The 25,841-nt window shown below is 41.0% G+C and overlaps 2 protein-coding genes across 10 annotated transcripts in view; one reads left to right on the top strand and one right to left on the bottom strand.

Annotated features, from left to right (window-relative positions):
• The first annotated feature begins 3,762 nt into the window (after positions 1 to 3,762).
• cracr2aa (calcium release activated channel regulator 2Aa) lies at positions 3,763 to 16,233 on the top strand. Of its 4 annotated transcripts, none has more exons than XM_008436519.3 (19): positions 3,763 to 3,937; positions 4,273 to 4,308; positions 6,595 to 6,947; positions 9,086 to 9,197; positions 9,281 to 9,467; positions 10,448 to 10,594; positions 10,708 to 10,798; positions 10,880 to 10,975; positions 11,369 to 11,556; positions 11,680 to 11,751; positions 12,947 to 12,992; positions 13,100 to 13,182; positions 13,251 to 13,572; positions 13,657 to 13,789; positions 14,276 to 14,357; positions 14,516 to 14,630; positions 14,742 to 14,843; positions 14,991 to 15,067; positions 15,449 to 16,233. In XM_008436519.3, the coding sequence occupies exons 3-19, from the start codon at positions 6,732 to 6,734 to the stop codon at positions 15,531 to 15,533; spliced, it is 2,154 nt and encodes a 717-aa protein (XP_008434741.1). In that variant the 5' UTR covers positions 3,763 to 3,937; positions 4,273 to 4,308; positions 6,595 to 6,731; the 3' UTR covers positions 15,534 to 16,233. The 4 variants fall into 4 exon arrangements, with proteins under 4 accessions (XP_008434741.1, XP_008434740.1, XP_008434743.1 ...); XM_008436518.3 differs by having other exon boundaries at positions 4,273 to 4,336; XM_008436521.3 differs by lacking the exon at positions 3,763 to 3,937 and adding an exon at positions 4,092 to 4,179.
• The window catches only part of LOC103481197 (protein arginine N-methyltransferase 8-B), a 40,285-nt gene continuing 24,980 nt past the window's right edge, over positions 10,537 to 25,841 (bottom strand). For 5 of the 6 annotated variants that reach the window (XM_017310925.2, XM_017310926.2, XM_017310924.2 and 2 more), the window contains exons 5-10: positions 25,648 to 25,790; positions 25,278 to 25,365; positions 24,177 to 24,292; positions 22,592 to 22,742; positions 19,800 to 19,921; positions 16,314 to 19,426 (exon numbers count right to left, since the gene is read on the bottom strand). In XM_017310925.2, the coding sequence (XP_017166414.1) occupies positions 19,343 to 19,426; positions 19,800 to 19,921; positions 22,592 to 22,742; positions 24,177 to 24,292; positions 25,278 to 25,365; positions 25,648 to 25,790 (704 nt within the window). In that variant the 3' untranslated portion in view covers positions 16,314 to 19,342. Of the gene's footprint in view, positions 10,627 to 16,313; positions 19,427 to 19,799; positions 19,922 to 22,591; positions 22,743 to 24,176; positions 24,293 to 25,277; positions 25,366 to 25,647; positions 25,791 to 25,841 lie in introns of those variants that run through there. The other variant, XR_014087987.1, reaches the window with a different exon arrangement.

Genomic DNA, 25,841 nt, shown 5'->3' with positions numbered 1-25,841 from the left:
TTGTGTCAGGTTTGTGATCGTAGAAATCAAATCTGCAGAAGGCTGCCCCCTACAGGTTCTTAAAGGTCATTGAATCTGAAGTCAGTCACTTCAACCTGAGATGACAGAACAAAAAGTTTTTATAGCATAAATCCCAGAACCACGGAGAGAAAAGTAAGATGAAGACACAGATGACTTCAGGAGCCACAACCAACCAACCAGCTGTTCCCAGCAGCGCAGTGGCTGCAGAGATACGATTTTATTTTTCCTCCACGGGATTAAATGATTGGGTGTGGGACCTTCAGCTAATAACATGTCAAATAAATGCATGTTTTACTGCTAACACAGGATTAGGATTTATTGCCATCATAGTGTTAATAATCCCAGAGTGTCCGGCGGTGTAAACACATCTGGCTCCAACTGAAGCAACGTGGCTCGTTCATCTGTTTCCTGCAGATCAGCGTTTCAAAAACACTTTGAAGGAAAGACAATCAAAGCAAAGACTCACAACCTCACAGCATGTGTGGAACATCAACTCTCCACGCAGATCCATGAAACGTGTGGCAAACGTGTCCTGCATGGGGACACGCCTCACACCGGCTGGTGGTCCATTCTCACACGTTTCCTGCTGGAAGCTTCACCCAATATGATTTATGAGAACGAGAGAAGACTCATGCAGCTTTTGTTGAAATATAAAAGAGAGTCTGTGGGCCTAAACTGGAGGGAACTGAACTCTTGTTTCTTGAAGATGTTTCACCTTTCAGCCAATGCTCTCCCTCTGATCATCAGTTATACATCGTAAGGGATGAAACCTTTTGGGTGACAAAAAGTCCAGTTTCCTTTCATTTAGGCTTCAACACAGCATGTTAAAACACTGACTTCTGTATCAGGGTCTCCTGGTTAACAATGAAAAAAATATGTACAAGGATGATTTTCTCTTTGTGTCATTTTAAGATCCATCCTGTACTGCCCTCATCTGGGTTGTCTTGGTACTACAACTGCACACAAACAAAGAAACGAACATCCATCTGTTTTCACATCCAGACAAAATTGTTGATAGAAATAACAATCTGATTTTCAATGAAGCAAAGAATTTTGATTCCTGGTCAGAAATGATGTTACAGTCAGAAAATAAAACTAAGATAGAGGCATGTTAAATATGATGTTCCTCTAATTAATCAGTCAGTCGGCCTATTAAGGTGGGACATGCAGTAACTGTGCTGAAGAATAGAGATGACCCGGCAGGTTAGAAAGACAACTACAGACCAGCATGTTAAAGGTAAAGGCTGTAAAATCCTCAGTTCCACAGATTATTAGGAGTTTTAAGATCCACGGGTCTGTAGGGAACTTCTCTGGTCACAGGAGGAAAACTGGTGCAGAGTGTGATGACATCTCAAGACTACCGAGGCGTTCAGGTGAGACGTGCTGCTTTGTGTCAGTCTCAGGTAAGGCATGTTCCAACAGGATGATGACCCACAGCACCCGAGATTAACTGAGAGCAAAGCATTGGACAGTTCTGGGCCGGCCGGCCGGCCTGTGTGAACTCTGACCTACATCCTGATGAACATCTGTGAGAGGAGCTGAAACATCTGGAGAAAACATCTTCTAAAGCTGAGACAGATTTCACCTGAATACCTGTGGACAGGTGAGGAGGATCACTGTCATTAGAGAAACTCAGAGTTACATGCACCATTATTATTATTATTATTATTATTATTATTATTATTATTATTATTATTATTATTATTGTTGTTGTTGTTGTTGTTGTTGTTGTTGTTGTTGTTGTTGTTTATCCATTTCAGTACCACATCCTGAAATTACAAATAAGATTATTTTCTTGGATTAAAACCGGGCTGCACAGTGGTGCAGTTGGTAGAGCTGTTGCCTTGCAGCAAGAAGGTTCTGGGTTCGATTCCCGGTCTTTCTGCATGGAGTCTCCATGTTCTCCCTGCATGGTGGGTTTTCTCCAGGTACTCCGGTTTCCTCCCACAGTCCAAAAACATGACTGTCAGGTTAATTGGTTTCTCCAAATTGCCCCTAGGTGTGTGTGTGTGTGTGTGTGTGTGTGTGTGTGTGTGTGTGTGTGTGTGTGTGTGTGTGTGTGTGTGTGTGTGTGTGTGTGTGTGTGTGTGTGTGTGTGTGTGTGTGCATGATAGTTGTGTGTCTCTGTGTTGCCCTGCGACAGACTGGTGACCTGTCCAGGGAACATTAGCTGGAGAGGCACCAGCACCTCCTGACCCCATTAAGGGTCAAGGGTGTAAAGAAAATGGATGGATGGATTAAAACCATGTCACGTCAAGTATAATGGCTAAATGAGCAGGGGCGTCTCCAGGAAGTTTCCAAAGGAGTCGGAGCCCAGATGGGCCCCTGACAGCACATCACATCCAAAACCTGCTGCAGACTTTCTGAAGTTTCACCATGTTGTCCTCACCTGCATGGCGCAGAGCCCAGGAGTGTGTGGGTGGCTCGTTTGAAGGGCAAGAATTAGTCATGAGCCCAAATAAATCAATAAATAACTGACCTCAAAAGCCAATCACATGACAGGAAGTCAATACGTCTCTGTATCCAGATGTGGTGAAGACGGCTGGCTGAAGTTCAAAAACAGCATCAGGATGATTTACCTCCAATGGTTTTGGAGATAAATATGATGAGTTTGAGTTCTAACATAACAATATATTTATCAGATATATTTAAACACAAAAAGAAAACATTCACAGATTCTGGCCTCCAGAGGATTATTCTGCTGTTCTTACTAAATCTGGCTCCCAAAAGATCATATAAAACATTTTAAATCCATACGGGCGTCAGTTTTTATCCAGTTATTAATCACCAGTTCTGTGTTCTTTGGTCACATTTTGCCTTTTTTGGTGTAAAACGTTGGGCTGTTATCCTCTCACCTCGTATATTTAGCTTTTTGCTAAAACAGCTGCTCTCAACTGCACATTTGAATGTTAACATTGTTTAAAATCTAAACGCACCGAAATGTTCACTAAAAAAAAAGTTAATTAGGACAATTCAATTAAATGTTGAAAAAAGATTAGCTACTAGCTAAGATACCAAAATGTGCCAATTTCTTTTTGGCTTTTTATTTATTTATTTTTTCTGGTTTTAATTTTTTTATTTATTCTTGTATGTTGACTTCCTGTGCTCTGAATGTGCCTTTTAAATAATAATAATATTATTAATAATAATAATAACTATTATTATTAAGTTATTAATAATAATTACTTATTATTAATAACTTAATCATAAGTTATTAATAATAATAATAATTATTATTATTAAGTTATTAATAATAATTACTTATTATTAATAACTTAATAATAAGTAATTAATAACTTAATAATAAGTTATTAATAACTTATTATTATTATTACCGCAGAATAATAGTTATTGTGTGGTAATAATAGTTATTACCACAGTAATAACTATTATTATTATTACTGCGGTCATATTTAATGAATTACGTCCGGATGAACCTCGTTTGTCAGATTAAAACATCAATCTTTGTGTAATTAATATGTGTTTCACTTTTCAGTAATATTCTCATTTTTTAAATATTGGCTGCATGTATGTAAAATAAACTTTACAGTGTAAACAGAACGTGACGGAGCGCTTTCTGTCTCCTGGAAACGGTTTCGGTTGTTTCCTCATGAAACAAGAGATGAAAACTTCAGTAGCGTTTAATGTTTTCCTCCACAGCACGTGTCTTCTGAGCTTTAACTTCCGTGTTGGCGTTGCCAAGGTAACAGCAGATGACGAGGCCCCTCCCTCCCTCCCCCACGCGCTGCGTCACGACGGAGCAGAGAAATTCCTGCAGTCTCGGCGCTGCGACTTCACCTGTCCACAGTGGACTCCTCTCCTCAGCCTCGGTCCAGCAGTTTGAGACTTTTTTTATTCCGGTTCTTCTGGGCGACACACTTTGTTCCAGCCGGGAGGGAAACTTTAACGGCTTTAGGTAAAGTGAGAAACACCTTGGCGTCTGAGAGAAGTTACAAGGAAGTGCGTTTCACACACTTTAAGTTTATTTGAGAGCGTGAGAGAAGTTGAGTTTGTTAGAGGAAGTTTCTAAATAACAGGGAGGAAGAGCTTGTTTTATCTTATTGGAACAGGTTTTCTTGTTCATCTGTTTCCTTTTTAAAAGACTTGCGCTCATTTAATGCGGCTTTTCGATGTTACTTCTGTTATACAGCTGCTTCGGTAACTTCCTTTCCTTTCCTTTCTGCTGCAGAAGTTCGGTCTGATATTATGTTTATTGGCTTCTGTTTTCTAAAATGCATTTTTCTTTCTCAGATGGATTCATTCCTGATGAGGCGGGGAAAGTTTCAGGTGAGTTGAGAAAACAAAGCAGCATCAGGTGAGTCTGATTAAACCAGAGACAAAAACATGAAGTTACTATTTGATTTCATGATCCGGCGGGTGATTCCTGTTGACATGTAGGTCATTCATCACCGCGGCTTTTGCAGTTCGTGCTGTTTTGTGGTTTGGAGGTTTCGCAGATCTCGGTCGTGGTTGAGACTCTGCTGCACAGTTTGTGTCTGCGGTCCGGATCTCAGCGCTGCTAACAGCTGTTACCTAAAACCGATAAAGTCAGCATGCAAAGCACACATCGCTCCTGAAATGAAACGGCAGAATGACGGCAGGCTAAATAAACACTCCTTGTTTTCCAACTTTTCCGCTCCACCGATTTCAGCAAACTTAACCAGAAATTAAAGTTACCGACTTTTCTGCTGTGGCTGGTAAATATGATCCATATTTTTCAGTTTTCTGGTCTGACTGGAAATCCAAGAAGTTGGTTTTAAGTTTAGGTATCTTAACTGTTAGATTTTCACACCATTCCTCTGATTTTATTTATGTTTTATTACCGATTCAGTGAAATTGTTTAATACATTCATCTAGAGCCTTTTGTTATGTTGTCCTTACCTTCTATTATTTTAGGTTTGGAAAATTCCCATTTACAGTGGGAAACCATGAGCAGAGGTAAAAATCTGCTCATGGTTTTTAGTGTTTGAAACGAGTCCGAACGGTTTGAACCGAGTCGGAACGGTTTGAAACGAGTCGGAACGGTTTGAACCGAGTCCGAACGGTTTGAACCGAGTCCGAACGGTTTGAACCGAGTCCGAACGGTTTGAACCGAGTCCGAACGGTTTGAAACGAGTCCGAACGGTTTGAACCGAGTCCGAACGGTTTGAACTCGGTTCTCTTTCTCATGTCCTCTCGTTTTGCTCACTCTGACTTATCATTTCTGTCATTCTTGCAAAATATTTTATTTCAACTTCAAAACAAATTCAGAAAAGTCAAATGTCTTCAAAAATATGTGATCTGTGTATCTTTTAGTGAAATTTGACAGAATAAATTGACATTGTGGAATATGAGAGATGCTACAGGGTGAATTGGGTTTAGAGTTGGGAAGGAACTGGACTTAGATTTTAAATTAACTGAATTGTTTTTAATTGGATCATTTATCTTATTCCTTAAGTTTTTTTTCTTTTTTTTGCTGTCAGTCTCTGTCTTTTTTTGTCTTCTTGTTCATCATATCTATATTAATATGAATCATCACTCATAAATTAATCAAGAATACTGAAAAAGTGCAAGTGGGAGGCAGTCTTCCAAACCAGTGCTCCCAGTCTGAGTTACATCAGCCAGTCAATAAAGCAAAGGTTTACCTGTCAGAAGCCATTAGTGTCGGTGGGAACATCGTCCCAAAGAGAATACAAAGAGCAAAGGTCACTACAGGTGATTTACCTGTGTGCTTTCTGACCGAAGACCTGCTGTGGTCAATTGGCAACGCAGTCAGCAAATCTCAAAAGTAATAAAAATGAAAACCATGAGTGAAAGATCTGCTGTAAAGAATCACTTTGTGAAGCTCAAACTGCACAGCTGATCCTGTCTGCATGTTGTAGATGCTCAGCTACGTCTCCATTGGCCATTACAAAATTAATTTGCTTAATGGAAATTAAAACCACACATTTTTATACTAAGATGAGATTTTTTTTAAATCAAAAATTGGTGAATTTAATAAATTTCACAATTCTATGAAAATTAGTCTCGCGATTCTGCACCACATGAGTCGAGTGAGAAAAATTCAAATGATTGAGAAAAATCAATCATTTGGTGGAAAAGCCAAAGATGACAGACAGGAAGTGGTAGAATGATGGCGGCGTGGTGCGTTTAGGAAACTCCTGGAAAATCAACAGTTTGTGAACATCAGCAATGTAAACGCATGGCGGGTGTTAGCTGAGGCACGTTAGCTTCTGCTAAATACTGTGTTGGTATTTCACTTAGCGTTAGCAGAACCAATGTTTGATCAGCATGTTAGAGGTACCAGTGTCCACTGCTGCTTTTAACCATTTGGTGGCTAAATTCACCTGCACACCACACTTTTCAGTTTTTTCTACCTTTAAGGATTTTGCAACGTTGTTACCATTCTTCATGGAAACGGTATGCAGTGTACTATTATAAGCTTTTCATTTTTAGGTCTGTGGTTTTGACTAGCTGCGTGTTTTTAAAAGTTTAAAAATGTGAATATTCTATTTTTGTGATTCGGTAAATTCCTCCTGTTGTATTTGCTGGACCAGAGGTTGTAACTAAAGACCCTCCTTCTGCTCCTCATAGGTTTCATCTACTAATTAAAGAGGTGGTTGCTAAGAGATGACAATCGGTGACATTGCTGGAAGCCTCGGTTCCACAGCAGCCTGAAGCTCCACAGCCCTCCGTCTGCAGCTGCCTCACAGAAAACACTCACTCACACCATGGCAGCTTTCACTTCTCCGTGTCCTGACACCAGCGCGGCCCGGACAACGCTCCAAACACGAGGAGGCAGCGACCAAACGAGCGCAGAGGAGGACGAGTCGAGGAGGAGCCGGAGTTCAGATGTGGGACTGAACACCATCCTGGAGAAAACTCACGAGTTCTTCCAGATGTGCGACACGGAGAGCAAGGGATTCATCACCCGCCGGGACATGCAGGTGAGCCTGCTGCTGGGAGATCCCCCCCAAATCCCTGCTGCATCTTTATTCCCAAATAAATGGATTAAATGGAATCGGATAAAACTTGATTGTTTAGAAGTTTGAATTGCACTTTAGGAGCAGAAGAGATTTGAAAGGAAATCTGTAATTAAATGAAACTGTAAACCTCCTGATTTTCTTAGCGTTGCTGTTTTCCTGGAACCTTTTCACCTCTCAGAATAAAGAATCATTCATGGCTTTGTTGTCCCACTGAGCAGAACGCAGGGGCGGCCGGCGCGCTCATTACTGATACCAAACAGGAGCGTGATGCTGCTGTGCAGCTCACTCAAAGCAACATAAAAGAGACGGAGACTCTTTGTCCCACAGCCTCTCCACCTGCATTATTGTGCAGATTCTCTGGTCCATCAGAAGCTCATCCAGGGCTTTGATGAGCCACTTCAATGCTTCGCTTCTACGGATCATAAAAACTCAGGAGGAGCTTTGATCTGCTGTTTATGGTCATGATCTGGTAATTAGGCCCAATTCTGCTAAATGCACTTCAGCCAAACTGTTATTAGATGCTGTTTAAATGATTTACACTTCATCTGTGAAATGTTTCACATCATTAAACAAATCTTTCTGTCAAAGATAAGCTGAGTAAAGACACAGAGCAGTTTTCAAGTGATGAAGGGGAAATGGCCGTCCAGTCTGGCCCTCTGTGGAAAACTAACTGCTACCTAAAGCAAATAAGCGGCTCTGCCACTGCTGGCTGCAGCGGCTGTAAAGTTTTTCACATCTTTGTGGAGGAATTAGGATTTAATCTGAAGTGGCTCGACTGGCTTAATTCAGCAACCAAGTTTGACTTTTGGTTTAAAGTTCTGATTCTGAAATGATGGTTTTTATTCCAGATGTAACAGGATACCAGCTTCAAGCACAGCTTTACAGATTTTTATTTCTGTAAATCTGAGATTTACAAAAATCTGCTTCTTTTTTTATTTTTCTTATATTGTGACCTCTGACCCTAACTGAGGCAGCCTGCAGAGTTTTAAGCTGCGTTCCATTTACTTTATTTACCTATTTATTTGAGGTAACGGCGTTCCGGTTAACATGGGGAGAATTCCCAGCAGGAATTTCCGGCTCCCAGTGGATCCCACCGTCGGACGATCTGGACCTCCTGGATGAGTTCTGCTGGGTTTTCCTCTCCTGGGAACGTTCTCCACTGTTCCGTGTGTTTGGAGTCCAGGAGCTTTAGGTCTGGACTTGTGACCGTTTCCACACTGATGTCAGATTTTCTCATGTGTTCCTGAATTTCGTCACATCAGAACATGAGGCTCTGCTTGGTGAACGTTTATCCCGCTTCATGTTGTCAGACAGGTTCTCCCAAAGTGGCTTCTTTACTCTGCGGTCAGACATGATTAGTTGCATTACACTGTAAAAACATGGTTGGTGTATTTGATTTAACAAGGAGGTTAGTTAGGATAACTTTGTTCTGTCAAATCATCATTTGAAACCTAATTGTGTGACGCTGATGGTTTGATTATCTGGAACATTTGGGATAAAAACCAAAGCAGAGGAATCGGAGGCTGTAACTCGGCTCCATGCAGTTGAATCGGTTTGTGGGTTCAGACCAGGACCTCCAGCTGGACGGCTTCACTGCTCTGCTGTTTGCTGAAGCTCCATGTCTCCAGAAGATAAGACTCTGCAGAACAGCTGGTTGTTGAAAGCAGATGTTTTCCTTTCTGTGACCAGCTCTGGGTTTTACGGGCGGCTTCGGTCAACACTGAACCGTGTAAACACTGAACCCAGGCTGCCAGAGGCCTGGCTCTGCTGGCTCACAGGAGGATCTCCTGACGTTTAAAACAAGCTGCTAATGCCAAAGATTTTCCTCCACATAAATAGATTTTAATTTACAAATGCATTTTATAGCAGCAATTTACAATAATTTGGGAGAGGTTGTGTATTGTCTGGCTGGTCATGTTCATTAAACATCCTGGTTAACATGATCTGGTTTACGGAGATGAGAGGATGAAAATGTGCGTCTTTCTCCTTTACTAATAGTTTCTGCTCCACATAACACGTGCATGGCAGTTGTTATAGCTACAGTGACATTAGTGTCCTTGGATTTTGTTAACCTGATGGGTTTTTGTGCTTCCTGACAGAGGCTGAATGATGAGCTTCCTCTGAGTGCAGACGAGCTGGAGAACGTTTTCGATTCGCTCGATTCTGATGGAAACGGGTTCCTCACGCTGGAAGAGTTCTCCTCTGGTTTCAGTAAGTTTCCAAAACTAAATATGACTCCAACCTGCATCTGACCTGCTTGTGCTTATGAGCTCGATTTTGTGCTGTTTTTGTAGGTGCGTTTTTGTTTGGCCGTAGGATTTCAGTAGATGACGTCATGACCGAGAAGAAGCTGAGTAAAAGCGTGCCGGAGGTTCTGTACCAGTCCCAGTGGAAGGAGGGTCCAGGCGCGGCTGAGGATGACGAGGAAAAGCACTTTGCGATGCTCATGGAGAGCCTGGGGGCCAGCAGCCTCCTGGATCAGTGAGTTCAGGGTCAGGTCTGAATGTCTGCGCTGCGTTTCAGAAACTCGGCCGGGATTGTAGTGAAGAGGTCCGGATGTTTCTGCTCAGTCAGATGTTGGTGGGATCCTAAAGAGTAGGAGACCTGCAGAAAACTAATGAGAAGCTTCGAAAAACTTCATCTAAATTCAACTGTTTTAAAACTTATAAAACATTTTTTCATGGCTTTATTTTTTTTTCAGCTGCCCTTTTTATGTCCAACTAAAAGACTGAATCTTATGTAAGATGTAGGTCGTCTCTTCTAAGATCATTTAAGGAACTTATTGACTCTGCAGTGCGATGGGAGACGACATGTTTGATCGTTTCAGTTTGAGCAGCTCAGGCTGATCTTCATTTGGTTGAGCATTAAATGAAGCTCAGTGGATTTTTGTGACATTCATGATAAAATTGCCCAGATGCCCTTTGTTACTCCGTTCATAGAAAACCACAGAAAATCATTTTAAATTCTAATCATAGTGTTATTGGATGCAACCCAAATGGAATTTCTGGCAATTTAGTGTATTTTACCTATTATTATTATTATTATTATTTTATTATATTCTGACTTTTATGTTTTTTTCTTTCAATAAAAGGTTTTTTACTGCAATAATGAAATGCATTTTTTCACACATTTGAATACATTTTCAATCCGTTTCTGGTTCACCCATTGTTTTTTTGTTTGTTTTTTTCCCCATTTCAAGAAAACAAAATTTAAGAATCCACTGTTTAGATTTTTTTTTAAACTAATTTCCAAGACAATTACAAAACTAAAATCTTTTTTTTCCTCTTCATCTTAATGACAAATGAAGAAGAAACTAATTTAGTCCTCCAGAAACGGCCAAAGCCTCATCCTGTTCATCTTCCTTTAGAGGGAGTCTGAAGCTGATTCATGGCCTAGTCAAAGTACAGACTTGAGTTTGACTGGAAACCAGTGGAGTAAAAATGTTTGACCTCTGTCGCCAGCCCTGCTGAGGTGCGCAGCCTGTGGGCCCAGCTGCGCCGCGATGAGCCTCAGCTTCTGTCAAACTTTGAGCTTTTCCTGGCCAGAGTGACGGCGCAGATCAGAGACGCCAACCAGGAGAAGAGAGACATGGAGAGTGCCCTCAGAAGGTCTGAGACGCCATCAGCCTGGTTTCTGTCACCTGTTATAAAAAAACACACATTTTACTTGAACTACAAGTTAATTTCCTTATATTGCATATTAATGACTTTTATCCATTTAGGAAAACGGCAACACACGACGATGAGATTCAGCACCTGTATGAAGAAATGGAGCAGCAGATAAAAAATGAAAAAGACAAAATACTACTGCAGGTAATTATTTCCCTTAACTTTTTGTATTTGGTCAAGGTTTTAGTACTTCCATTAAATTTCTTTTTAAAAACTTTGCTCCAGGACTACGATCGATATCTGAGCCGAAGTAAAGACCTGGAGCTGCAGCTGTCCAGCAAGGAGAAGGAGCTGGAGCAGCTCTTCCAGAAACAGAGACGGGTCGGTGGAAAGACTCCGGATCAAAACCGAACCATAAACTGTTGGAGCAGGAAGAATCAGACGCACTGATGACATGAAGCCGTAAAAACATAATGATGGCATTTAGCATCTCTTCATGATTAAAATGGTTGCATCTGAGCCTACAGCTCATTCCAACTTCAACATGAATCCATTTTATTCTCCAGTTTTTACTCAAACTATATTTACTGGAGCTGAATTCCTAAAACATCTGCTTTAATTCACATTTCAATAGTTTTATCATCCTAAAACAGAAATTCTGACTGAAAAGGAGCAAATTGAGACTCTGCCCTGAAAAGTGCTAAAAGAGCAAATTCATATAAAAATATTTCATTTTAAAAGTTCAATCATTTTTCTTGAACAATGTCTGTCCAGTTGGAGTGTCAGTGTCAGGAGCTGCACAGTGAACAGCATGAGACCAAAGTGGAAAACGTGAAGCTGAAGCAGACGAACGACGATTTGGCCCGAGAGCTGGAGCTGGTGAGCCAGGAGCTGACGCTGGCGCAGGAGCAGCTGGGTCTGCTGCAGGAGCAATCGGCCCGGCTTCACGAGGAGAAGGAGATGTGAGTCAGAGTAACGCCTGGCTTCTTTTGACACTACTCTCTGTCTCTGGTAAAACCTCGTTGTTTTGTTGTTTTCTCTACTCTGGCTCATGTTTGGAGCAAACGGACTATTTTTGCACACAGGGAGATCTACAGACTTACTGAAGGACTGCAGCGGGAGCGAGCCAGTCTCCACAAACAGCTGGACCTTTTGAGGTGTGGCTCCATCAAACACTTTGCCTGTTTCAGATCGTATGCATGTTGACGTCTCAGAACTTGTGGTGGGACTCGGTTCAACATTTTTAATCAGGTTAATTGCAGCGTCTGTAATTATATTTTATGACATTTTCAATTTAAAAGCTGTTTTAGCAGCTAAATTGTTAAACAGAAATATGAACTCAACTAATATATCTGTAGTTTTTAAAGGGATATTCAGATTCTTCAACATCAGATTGGATCAAAGTGTTTCTTAACAGAAATTATTCGTGGAGCTTCTTTAGAAATGTGCACTCTGGATGCTACATTAGCGTTAGCTGCTACATGTTTAGCATTGAGATGCTACTTTGGGCTACCACAGCTTCACTAATGGTTGAACTCATTTTAGCACAACTTGAACATCGTCCATCAGATCGGTGTGAAGCAGAGATGAACGTTCGTCCTCCATGTTGGTGGACGGGACGTCGCCTTTGCTTCAGATTTACGTTCACTCCAAAAACGCACAAGAAAGCAAGTTAAATGCGTTAATTTATCTTTGTACTTAATCTAAATGAACTCATGTTCTCAGTAGGGCCAGGACGTAAACATGAAAGTCTCGTCACGTTTATGAAGTTTGCATGTCGCTGTTGATTTGCCTCAGTTTTATATGGATCATGTGTTTTGGGACAGAATTGGTCCCTTTTGTCATTTTAAAAACTTTGTGCAGGTAAATGGTGGGTGACTTTTCACCAGTGCAGACAGAGAGTCTGCGTAGTCAGAGTTATTCCTGAAATGTTTTGAGTAGCATTTGAATATATTTTGTATCCATTTTTCAGAATTACTATATATATAAAACATCTGGGTTACAAATGCATTTAATTTCAAAATCAACAGAGATTTTCCAACATGTCAAACGTTCAGTGGTGACCCAGCTTAACGGCTCGCTGTGTCCTCCAGTTTCAGATGTGCAGAAAAACAATCTGCAGCAGGCAGATGTACTGAAATAAAAGCAACGTTGGAATAAAGACATGAAATGCTGTTTATGCTCTCTGCATGTAAAATCAAGAGCTTTGTTTACTTTTCAGTCACATCATGTCAGGAGACATGAGTAGGACCTGAATGAGCCCAGATTGTAGGTGAAGCTTGAGGTGATCAGGAACCTTCAAGCATTAACCCCTGAAACAGCTGTTGGTTTTCATCCGTCTTTTTATTTCAGAGAAATGAACAAACATTTGCGGGATGAGAGAGACATGTCCTTTCAGGTGTGTTGTGTTCAGAGAAGTATAAAACATTTTCTGTTTTTCAAATCAAATCTTATTTTTCCCCAGAACCGTGTATTAAAAATGTAAAAACAAATCTCACTCTGCAGAAACCAAAAGGAACCAAGAAAAGCTTGAAGCACCGGTTCTTTATTGATGGAGTGAAGCAAACAGACACAGATGTGTTCAACAGGTAAACCACACAGAGGTGAAGCTAACGTAGCAGCAGCAGCAGCAGCTTCATGTTTGGTGTTTCTGCAGTGAGGATGAGGAGGAGCCGACCTCCAGCGCCCTGAGGCAGAACCTTAACGGCTTCTACCAGCCGTCCTTCCCAGCTGAAGCAAGGAGTCGTTTCCAGAGGATCATCTCCATAGAAGAAGACCACCTCCCCTATTTACTGAACAGTGGTCTGGCTCAGAACGCCCTGCAGGACTGTGCTGAAGTGGAGACTCAGCTGGATGATGAAGACGGTGTGGATGTGACGAGCGAACTTCACCGCAGGTCATCGCCGATCCAGACTGAGGAACGGCAGATCCCGACGTCTCCAAGAGGTCAGCCGGTTGGCAAGGAAACCACCATCAATGTAAGCGTCGCCACATGTAGCTGAGCTGGATTAAAGTAAACCAGCAGGTTCACTGGGCCCAACGTTTCCTTTAATGGTTCCCAGGAGGAAAGTGCACCTTCGGCTCCTGACCGCCTCTTCAAGGTCGTCCTGGTGGGAAACTCCAGCGTGGGAAAAACCTCGATCCTCCAAAGATTCTGTGACGACCGCTTCCACCCGGGAACCTGCGCCACCGTCGGTACGCGGTGTAAACGTCTTTCACTTCCTGTCAGTCGATATAAACTAAAACAACAAAGTCATGTTAGGCTGCAGTGAGGATGGAAAGCTGGCCACACCCCTCAGTGGCTCTGGACTCCGCCCACTTTGGTATTTTTCTAAATTTGTCTGAGGGTGGACTTATGCTTTCACATGAGGGTTATGCTTTAAATAATTTCTGTCATTCTGTTTTATGAAAGTAGATGTTGGATTAAAAATGTGGCTTGTAGTAAATTGGGTGAAATTCTCAAGTTCTGCTTCAGTTTTTCTTTTTCTCTAATTTATTGTTAAATGTGATACCCACCATTCAATGAATACATTTTTGTTTGGTGTTTCTTTGGTTGAGTTTGGACACAGCAGTGGCTCATCTGTTGCCTTGGGAACCATTTTTAATATTTCAGTGAATCACAAAATGCACTGAAATAAGGTAAACATTAAATAAATCACTCTTTAACTTGTGTGTCTACAGGCATAGACTACAGTGTGAAGACAATAACTGTGGACAACAGCCAGGTGGCGCTGCAGTTGTGGGATACAGCAGGACAGGAAAGGTAAGCTCCATTACAAAAGTGTGAAATTTAGAGAAGTTCTGGTGTCTTGGATGAAAGTCTTCAGATTTCTGCAGGTTTTTATGCGGCTTAAAGCACCGTGACATTAGGAGGAAGTGACCAAAAGTCCACTCATAGTCCACTTCCTGTCTCTCCTGCAGGTATCGCAGCATCACCAAGCAGTTCTTTCGCAAAGCTGATGGTGTGATTGTGATGTATGATGTAACCGCAGAGCAGAGTTTCACCGCAGTCAGACAGTGGCTGACGAGCGTCAAGGTAACGGATCCGCAGAGTAAAAGTCTGACTCCAATGTGAACCAGTCCTGTACGGCCTTCTGCAGTAAAACCAGCTGCCTGTCCTACGCTCATCATGTCTGCTGCTTTTCAGGAAGGCACCGGTGGGGAAATACCCATCATGCTCTTGGGAAACAAAACGGACAAAGAGGCAGAGAGGGAAGTTCAGAAGGAAGTGGGCGAAAGGCTCGCCAAGGTCTTGATTTTAAATTATTCCTACAAGCATTGCATTTTTATTTGTGGTCAGAATGGTGATTATACCTGGAAATGCATTTTAGCACTCTGAGATTAGCATTTTATCTGCTCTCCTGCCTTTTATTTAACCCTGTTTTCCTGGTTGAAGGACTGCCAGATGACCTTCTTTGAATGCAGTGCGTGTTCTGGAGCCAATGTGGCCGAGTCCATGGTGCATTTAGCCAGGTAAGCAGCTAACGCAACAATAAAACATGTTCTTAAATACGTCGGGTGTGTTCAAAGTTTGCAATAGGGCCAAGTGAAACATTAGCTCAGCTGTTAGCGCATTAGCAGAAGCGTACCACCTCTGAATGCGTTCATGTTTTTGTAAAAGATCTGTTTTGGTTATGAAATATTTAACTTTGAGTAAATTCTGATTTGTAATTACTGGTTTTATTTCTAATATTACAATCAGGCTCTAAATGATTCAACTGTCAGAAAACTTTAGGTAATGAAAACGTATCATGTTAAACCATTGGAGTCGGAGTAGATGAGCGGTAATCACAGGTTTGAGTTCAGGTAAAAACCGTCTGTGTTCCTGTTGGGACTGATCATCTTTTATTTTAGGATCCTGAAGGAACAAGAAGACCAGCAGAAGGAGAAAACGGTCCAGCTGATCAGCAGCCCCTCCAAGAGGAGATCCTGCTGCTAAAACACTCAACACGACGTAGCACTACCCTTTAGCCAAGTTATTAAATGTCCTAGTTAAATCACATGTGCCAGTCAGAACACAAAGTAAATTCAGGTTGAATAAAATAAGTACCATGTAGATGTTGTGGGTTAAAGTTACAACTAGCTGAAATATTTAGTATGTTTGTTTTATTTATATTCACCCCAACTTGAATAGTATTTATTCTACATATTTATTTCATAAATATGTATGTTGATGTAGATCTATCATGAGATACTAAATGTGTTTCACTTCCTCTATCATGTTGAAAATGACGCATAACATCAAAGCACCATGATTTTAGTAACTTTGCATGAAACTTTATACCTTTTAAAACTTTGAGTTTTAACTGATGTAAATTCAATGCAGTTAGTTTATCCATTTCTGTTTATGTGACATTTCTTCATATAATGTTTAAAGAAAGAGCATCAGTGTATAGAAGTACTTTAATTGCACATGTTTTTGTTCCAGGTTTATAATTTTTAAACCTAATTGTTGTTGGGTGGCAAGTTATTTTTCATTGAAAATTAGTTTTGAATATTTATTTTGTTGTAACTTTTAAGAACAGATTGGATTAATTTTAGATGTCAAGTATTTTCTGTAATTTGTATGTTTAAAATTTAGTCTAAACTTTATTTTTGTCACTAATGTTTCACTACGTCAAGAGTCTCGTTAATTTAATAAAATGTTTGTAATTCATCAGCGGACTGTGGCTCGCTAAATCATAAAACGTAAAATAGATTTACAACATTACAAAGCAAATAAGTTTAAACAAGTTTATTCCAGCTTTAGGTCATGTGACAAAATATAAAAATAAATGCCAAAAGTTCAGTTGACGTACCAGATTATATTGGTATAACCCAAAAACAGCAAATCAAGACTCAAACTGCTTTTCTTCTCATGCCAGTACTCCTATATATTTACTTAATATAGTTCATCATAATAATCATAATCCTTCTCTTATCAATTTGCTGGCATGTTAACCTTTAAAATATAAAATAATTTTTAAAAGCTAGAATTTGTCAAATTATTTCATTTCTGCAGCAGAGCCTTGATAACAGAGAGATGCTTCAATTTCCCATCAAATGGGCAAGAAAACACCTGGAAAACTTATTCCAGGCTCCTGGATTCCTCAATGTGATGGCGCCCTGGGTGAAGAGCCGCGTAGCCCATATCAAAACCGTCACTGTCCAACATCTGGTTGACCAAGCAACACTTTTTCCTTCAGGATGATTTAGATCAACCGATTTATTAAATAAAAAAGCTTGTTGAAATCTTGGCAATGACCTTAAGAGCTCCGGTGAAATGGATCCAGGATTTGTGATAAACTACAAACGTTTGTTTTTGTTGCATCGCCTCAGAAGTCCTCCAGCAAATGTTTTTATCCGAGTTGCTAAGATGGTAAAATGTTGCAAGTTCTTATTCAGGATCATTTTGACCCAAATTTGAAAGAAATGTTGGTTGTTTTAACTAAAGCTAATTCTAAACGAGGAAATAAAAAAATCTAAGTTAATGTGTGGAGGCATTTACAGCAGGATAAATGAGCTGTGGCTTCTCCGTTTTATTTCTTATGGGGTTACTAACATGGAATATGAACCAGATGTCTGTAGCTGTAATCCACACAAACACTGAAGTCCAGACAAATTAGTCTCCAAGTTATAAAGTTGAAGTAGCAAAAAGGCATGGAAAGCCAAGACATCGTATCCCTATCGGTGCAAATTAGGTTTTTTAGTTCATGTGAACATCTTGATTCTTGAACATCAAAGTATTGCACAAGAAGCATTTAATGATGGGTGAAGGATATGAGTTTTCTCATGACATTTCCAACCTTACAGTGGCTAAATGTTGACATAGTGCTCCTCCTTCGACCTCTGACAGGGTTAACCAAAAACCAGAGACTGGAGTTAGCATTCACCATGAGAACAATAAGTAGTGCTGCTTTCAGCCATAATGTCCTGAATGCAGACTGTGGTGCAAAACTCCTCTGCCAAAGAAACAAGTTTAGGCGCCTTTAAAATGTAAAAAGTTAGTGGAATACTGAGAGAAGAGGCCCAAACTGAACTCTGTCACTGAACGCACCATGTTTGAAAGAGAAGTGGCGCTGCGCATCACCTGAAAAAACAACCGTGAAGTCTGGAGGTGGCAGTATCATGGTGTGGGACACATTGTCAACACATGGATGTGGTAAAAGAAGGAATTAAAAATAAAATGCTCCAATTGAAACCCACAGAAAAAGTGATCAAACGCTTCCATAAGCATTTACTCCCTGTGTCATTACATTACAACATCTGGTTTCCTCATTCAACGCATGTTTAATGAGGAAAAACATGCGTTCAATACTTGTTGTCCCCACTGTGTGATCGAGAAATGATGTCAGAAATTGGACAACTTCACAGCTCAAACTAAAAGCCACAAACAAAGTTCTATATGTGGCACGATGGGGGCTTGGTCACCACAAGCTGCTCACTCACAAAGACAGGAACAGGAAGTAGAACAACCACATTTTCTGTGCTTGCTCATCCTTGGCTGCACTTTTCACTTACTGACATGTTACCCACTATTGCTAAACTTTCACAAATGTAAACGGTTTCAATTCAGTCAGCTGCTGCAGTGCATAACATGACAATCGTACCTAAATTTAATGATGTAGTTCACTGTAAACCCAAAACAGCATATGGAGGAAAGAGTCAAACTACAGTGCCTGGAAAAAGCATTCACCCCTTTGGATGTTTTACCTTCTTATTGCTTTTAATTAATTCTGATCATCAAATGTTTTCTCTCTTTTTTTGACAAAAAGAAACTCTTTGATGTCAAATTGAAAAGTATTTAGAGGGAAAACTTGTGCTAATCTACAAACATGTTTTTGCTAACTTTGAAATCATTTAGTGCATTTAACTTCCCCAGCTTATTGTTTCCAGATAAAGTCTAAGGTGCTAATTTAATGTTTTTATATACTTTCGATTAAATAAAGTTTGAAATTTGTGTTGTGGCTTTGGTTGTCAAACCCACAGCACCCCCTTTATTTTGAAGGGGGTGACCTGTGTTTACGCAGCAGTTCCGTTTCCTCTTCATGTTCGGCTCTTCTGCTTTCTTCTTCCGTAGCTTTATTTAAAATAAGTAGCATACAGGAACAAAATAAGATACAGCAAAACAAAACAAGCTATAAACATAATATCCAGGGGGATTCTAGAGCATGAGTTTCAACAATTTAACTGAATTTAGTACTTCAGTATTCATTAGCTTCTGCTAAATACTGTGGTGGTGTAGCGCTTAGCGTTAGCAGAACTAGTTAGTGCTTTAGGGTTAGCAGCTCATTTTTTGTTAGCGGTGCACAACACTGATGTTATGTTTTTGTCATTATTGTAGAAATAATTTTTCACATTAAAGTTTTTGTCAAAAGAGCCTAATTTTGTTGCTCATGATTGTTTTGTGAAATTAGCACAAGAAGGGCAAAACACCCAGGGTGTGAATACTTTTTATAGGCGCTGTTTAGTAATGAGCAAATACAGACCACATTCTACAGGAACAGCACTCCGTCTCACATGAACACGATTATCATCAGTAACATTCATCAGTGCTAGAAAGTATCACTGACCTGTTTGTTTTACATTCAGAATTTTAACAGTCTGCAAAAATGATTTCCTGCTCTCCTTACATAACAAAGTCTCACTTTTATCATCTCCATCACAGGGCATGATGATGCCTGTCCCGTCCCACTGTGCGTCCGTCTGTCCTCAGGAATCTGCGTCTTCGTCCTCCATGTTGCTGTCTGCAGGACGCCGCTGTCCAATCTAACGCATCTTGTAGTCGTGGGAGATTGCTGCCTCACACAGCTGCCCTTTGAAGTCCAGTTCAAAAGTGAAGTCCAAGTCACGCTGTGAGTGAGCATGGAGAGACAAAGAGGGCGTGTTTTTCAGACAGCAACTGATCAAACACACAGCAGAGGGCACAAAGGAATTCAGGACGGAGGCAGAACAATTAGGTTTATCATCTTGACCAAACAGCGTTTGGCAAACGGAGCGTTCATGTCAGGCAGCAGGAGAAAGCAAACAGTGTCTGTCTGTTCCTTAAAGGTGGAGAGGTCACTGAAGGTCAACAGTAAACTGCTGTTTGCTGAAGGAGCCGCAGTGCAGCTGCTGCAGAGAACAACCTGCTGGCTGTGCAAACAGCCTCAGTATCTGTTAAATAAGGCGTGCGTTGTTATTATTATACAATCTGATCATGAGATCCATTCAGATCAGCACTCACTATGTTTTTCTCATTGGGCTTCATTGTGAAGCTGCCAGTGATTTCTTCTCCTCTCCTCACGGTGAGATAATCCTCCAGGTAGAAAACGGTTTGCTTCCAGTGTGTGTACGCAGCATCTGGAGCTGCAACACACAAACACACACACACACACACACACACATCTGTGATATTCATGTAAAAACAGAGCTTTTGTTTCCTCTGCATCAGGTGATCTTCTACTGATGAGTGAAGGTTTATTGCAGCCAGCGGCGCAAACGATATAAAGAGGTGTAAAATGACGAGATAAACATTGGAAAGCAGTTTTATTTTACTTAAGTTTTCAATAAAATAAGTGTAGCTGCAGGATAGGGAAACATTCCTCTGTAGAGCAATCGGAACCTTTTAAAGTTGGAAACTTATTGTATATTTTACTTCATTCAGTGCGACTGAGTTTGAATCCACTGAGCTTCTTTTGGCTGGATTTTATCAACAGACATTAACAAACATTTTCTGACACCTTTATTTAGAAGATTTTTCCATTTTAAGCTCCCAGATGGAAAATCTAATTGTTTTTATGAAATATGTTAAACTAAGAAATAACATGTAATTAAAGAAGCAGGAATCAGATTATTTATCTAATTTATAAATTCATCTATTCAGAGTGCAGCTCCAAAAGTTACTTTACAGACAATAACTATAGAAAACCCTTCATTTGAACCCAGAGACCATCGATGACATCATGAACCAGGAAGTGCTGGGCTGGCCCCGCCCACACACCTGTCCTGAATGCAGGATCTGAACAAAGGAACAAACCAAGGTGAGTTTATGCTAACAAACATGAACAGAAATCATTTACCAGAAATTTTCCTTCAGAAGAAGGAAAACTCAAACGAACATGAGATTGAATAATATTTGTACTTGGATGGAAACGTGACATAAAACCAGGAAAGTCTCTTAACTTTCTCACATTCAGTAACAAACTTCCTAAAACTGGAACCTTCTTAACTTTATCCTTATGCTTCCTTTACAATTATTTCCATTTGACTTTTAATCCTCCTGAAAAATATTCTGGGAAATGCCTTGCAGAAGTATTCACACCCTTCAAGCTTTTTTCACAACCTGTCAAAACACCTCAGTGGCTTGTTGAGGATTTAATTTGACAGACTGACGCAAACCATGATAATGAAGTGAGAGAAGAAAAGCTGCTTGGTTTTGTTTAATTAATCCCATGTGTGTTTTTAAATCTCAGATTATTTTCAGATGTTCTGATGATCCAGTGAACCCGGCTGCTGGTCGTTGTGCAGAAGTTTAAATCTGGGTTCGGTTCTACAGTTTCTCTGCTGCCGTCCATCTGAGACTCGCTAGAGACGGCTGTCCGCACCAGGACACACTGGGAGTCTTCACCCCACAGACACCGAGGACTTCAGGGAGGCTCTGAAGGTCAGCGACTCTGAAATCGAGTTTCTTTCAGCCTTCCTGCTTGCTTCGGCTTCTCTCTCAGCTCAGAGATGAAAGGAGCTGTCAGGCAGCTGGACGGGCTCAGCTCTGATGTTTGGGCTCTGCTTCTTATGCTAATGCAGCTGATGACACGCCGTTTCCACTGACGGCCGTGAAATGGAGTCTTTGACCTGTGGGTTGTTTTTCTCCTCTGGTGTCAAAAGTCTGATGCCGTTTGCTTCCAGAGAATCCAGTTTGACTCTCTGTGTGTAAAATCAGATCTTTATCTTAAAGTTTCTTGGCAGGTGAGTCTGCAGGTCTGACATTGGGAACCTTGCTCAACAAACGTCTTTTACAGAAAATCGATAGGGAAGTAGTGAGACGGAAAGGAAGAGCTGCGTCTGAGTCATGAAAATCTCTCTGAGGGTTTAGCTTAGGAAAAGAAGATCTGTGATTATTTCCAGCAAAACTGTCAAGAAATCCATCAACCTTGGAGACCAGCAGCCATTTTTAGCTCTCAGTTCAGCTAAATAAAACGCATCTAGAGCCATTAATGTTACAGAACATTTAGAGAAAGAAAAACATTTGATAAATATCTTTTATATTTTCAAAGTATCATGAATGTATTTGCACTTTTAAAGTTTAAGATGGATAATTTTGTTTCCTGATATGTTATTAGTGGAAAGTGATTGAAAATCAGTGCAATTATTCCATGAAAAATGAAAAACAACTAGAACCTTCATTTATTATTGTATCTACATTTGAAAACATTAGTTGATTCTTTGTCATTTTTAGTTCACGTTGCCAGTCAACAGTCATGTTTTTGGACTGTGGGAGGAAACCGGAGTACCCGGAGAAAACCCACGCATGCACAGGGAGAACATGGAGACTCCATGCAGAAAGACCGGGGCCGGGAATCGAACCCACAACCTTTGTGCTGCAAGGCAACAGCTCTACCACTGTGCAGCCCTCATGAAACAAAAATCAACTCAAACTGTCTTCTCCATCTCCACCACTAGAGGTCAGCCACACATCAGCTTTGACTAATTCGTTCCAACTAAAAACGTTTAGATGTTGATCCTTAACAGCATTAAATCAATAAAATCGATCTTTGTGTTTCTCTGTGAGCAAACGTATCGATAAGGAGAAAAATAATCTTTTCTCAGCTGCTCCAAACCAGGTCCAATAAAAACCGGAATCTGCTCCAGTCTGACCAACGTCCTCCTGAAACTCCACCAAATCAAATCTGTTTTCATAAATGATTCTTGATTTCAGAGAGTAGAATGACTCATCCATGGTTTCACATTGAGCAGATTCATAAGTCAGTAAGGTGAGATGTCTCTGCGGTTTCCTTCCTGCACAGAGCGAAGTCCTACCTGTGGAGAATCCAGTCTTCTTGTGACACTTGGTGAACTCGATGTTGAAGTAGGTGACCAGAGCGTGGACGTAGTCGTTCCTCTGGCTTTGTAAGCAGAAGGCCGAGGTGAATGAGAGGTCGTCAGGTTTCACTGTGTAGATGTCCACTTCCTGAAACACCGGAGATGCTCAGGTCAGCGGCGGTCAGATAAACTCCGAGATTCTAATTTAGGTCAGATTTCTCTTGGACTTTTTCAGTTTTTCTTATTACAGCCAAAAATTAAATACTTTTATTGGGATTTTATGCAACAGAACACAAACCCTGAAACAAGTGTGACATGGAATGAAAAGAAAACCTGGTTTTTGAAATGTTTGTAAATAGAAATCTGAAAATTGTCATGCATTCAAACCCCATTTAATCAGGTACGCCAAAATAAAGTCCATTTCTGTATGCAGATAATGTTGCCCACTCTCAGGCTTACATTGTAAATAGGAATGTTTTACCTGGTGAAATAAAAGTTAACTATCTTCAGTTAGAGAACATTATAGAATAAAGATGCCCACAGGGGACGTGGTGGTGGCAGCATCATGCTGTGGGGATGGGAATGGAGTCAAATCCAAGACAATCCTGGAAGAAAATCTGCTAAAGACTGCAGAATATCTGAGAAACACACAGTCAGACATGCAATGGCAGATTTATGTGGTAGAATGGCCTAGTCAAAGTCCGGATTCACCTGAGAAGACTAAAACATTCCTGTTCCCAGACTGATTAAGGTCTAGGTGAGTCCAGACAGCTTTGAGTCAGGACGCTGTAATCAGTGTCGGTAATGAGAAGGTCTCCATGACGATGAGAACAATCAGGTGACGAGACGGACTGCCATTGTCATGCAGGGCGCAGCGGCACGATGAGGGGATTTCACAGCGAGACGGCGCCGCACGCCAAGGTCAAACACAGGATGTTTACCAGCTGGAAATATTATTTACCAGCTACATTTACCGCCGGGTGTGGAACTGAGTTTTACAGCGATACAGAAAGGTTTATAAAAATAACCGATTCACGTCACAAAAAGCGCTTGCAATGTATTTTTGGGATGTAAACAGATATTTAATAAATGTTATATTTCTGGAAAATGCAGCTTTGCTTGTTTTTGCAGCCAAAGTGAAATAAAAGTTCCAGGAGTTTCAATAATTCATGTAGTTTATTAATAAACTAAAGAAATGCTTCAAGGTTTTATGGAGACATGCTGGGTTATAATCATAAAACAAACTTTGTACCAAACAAAACTAACACAAGAATCACTTTTCAGATCATTTTGGCATTTTTATACGACAGCAGAAAATAAACAGTGAAAACCAGTAAAATGTTTCATCAGATGTTTCTAACTGGTGAATCTTTTTACTCACTGTGGAGGAATTTTGACCCACTCTGCTTTGCAGAATTATTTTAATTCTTTCTGAAAAATAATTTTCTGAAGCTGAAAGCACTAAATGTTTTCAATGTCGGCTAAAGCGCTAGTGGAAAACCAGCTCTGCTAACGCAGCACCACTGCGTTCCTGCCCAACAGGAATCAGCCTTCATTAAAACTCTTTCATTCCCAGACTAACCTTGACCAGGCAGGAGTTGGTCACCACCTGCTTGGGGTCCACCACGTCCACCAGCGGCTCCTTCATGGCCACGTTTCGGATGCAGGTCATGTCAAAGCCGTACACGTTCTCCCACCCTGGTGAAGATGACGGCATCATGGAGTTATTTCTACAACCTGGTTTCACTTGGTGTCTTCAACTTTTATTACAAACACATGAAGCCGTTTCGTTGCTCCAGGAAAACCGCAGCGAAGAGCCCGGCTGCATCTGGGAAACAACGGGACACGGGAGGAGGAATGTCTCGTTCAGACGGCCAGAGTCGTGTGATCTACGACTCTTCGGATGCACCTCAAACAGTTTGGACTGCTTTCCAGAGTGACGCACTAAAAGTCCCGCTTTGTTGGGCAACACTCTGTTATCATGGGTCTGATTAGAGTCAGACTTCAATCTTGTGTCGCAAATCCTTGTAGTCGTCCCATAAATTATTCATACAGGCTCTTATGGTGATGTGTGAGCAAACATCTCCTTCATGACCCAAAAGAAGAGAAAACCCGAGTGCAGAGGAGAGCTGGCGATGATGAACAGGTCGGAGCAGCAGAGAGACTTCATGATTTACTACATTTGCACTTCTTGCCGTCTACTTATCTGAGGGAGTTTGGAGCAGCATTGATCACTGGAGGCTCCTGGAATACAGAAATCCTTCAAACACCACTTCTTAGTCAGCGTAAAGGTCTTTTGGGCGCGTCGCCCGGGGAAAAGAGCTGGAGTACATCAGAGTGTGGCGTTCTGCATCCCAGAATCACGGCGGATTACAGTGAAGAGTCTGAACTTCATGAGCAGACGTGAGACCAGTCAGCCGGTTATGCTGGTTGGGTCTTCTAATAAACTCACCCACAATCCTCCTGGGTGGTTCGGGATGGGATGGAGGGGTTTGTTGATCCATGATGTCAGCTTTCGCCCCCAGGCTTGAACCCGAGGGAAGCTTCTGCAGGAGAGCCAAACCCAAACTGCTTCTATAGGTATCCTTCCATCATCTGATTGTTTTTAGTCACTCAGAGCTGAAGCGGTTCTCAGGAAACACGAGGAGGGAAAACGTTAGACAAGCCTGAGCGATGCTCTTACAATGTATTTTGAAGTCTTTGTACTGCCTGTCTTCGATGGCCAACACATAGAGGGAGGCTCGGTCTGGAAACATCAGTCCACCAGCCTTCTGTTTGACAGAACAGAGGAAAAAAACACACTGAGGAAAATAACTTTTAAGTTATTAATGTACATTTTTACCTCCCCTTTTATATTATGATGGAATAGAGAACTTATAAAAACATTTTCTGTTGCGATCGAGCTGAATCCAATCAAGCTGTTTGTCACCTTTACATGACAATAACTCCATTCACTCAAAATATTTTTAATATTTAAAGACTGACTGAGATTACCTGGGATCAAACGTATCAAACCAAGATGCATTTTTAACGCAGGCGATCTGAATGCCTACCAGCCACTTGTCCCTTGCAAAGATGACGGTGTTGAGCATGGATTCGTAGAACAGGCTGTAGCCCATCCACTCAGATATGATGATGTCGACCTTCTCCACAGGAAGCTCCACCTCCTCCACCTTTCCTTTGAATATGGTGATAACTGAAACACACAGAGGGAGTACAGGGAGCCTGTGGTGTTTGGTAGCAGGTG

Source organism: Poecilia reticulata, chromosome 6 (genome assembly GCF_904066995.2).
Source record: "Poecilia reticulata chromosome 6, P_reticulata-male-v2, whole genome shotgun sequence".
In the NCBI taxonomy this organism is placed as follows: Eukaryota; Metazoa; Chordata; class Actinopteri; order Cyprinodontiformes; family Poeciliidae; genus Poecilia; species Poecilia reticulata.
The sequence above is the reverse complement of the archived record's forward strand: the minus strand, read 5'-3'. Positions and strand labels throughout refer to the sequence as shown.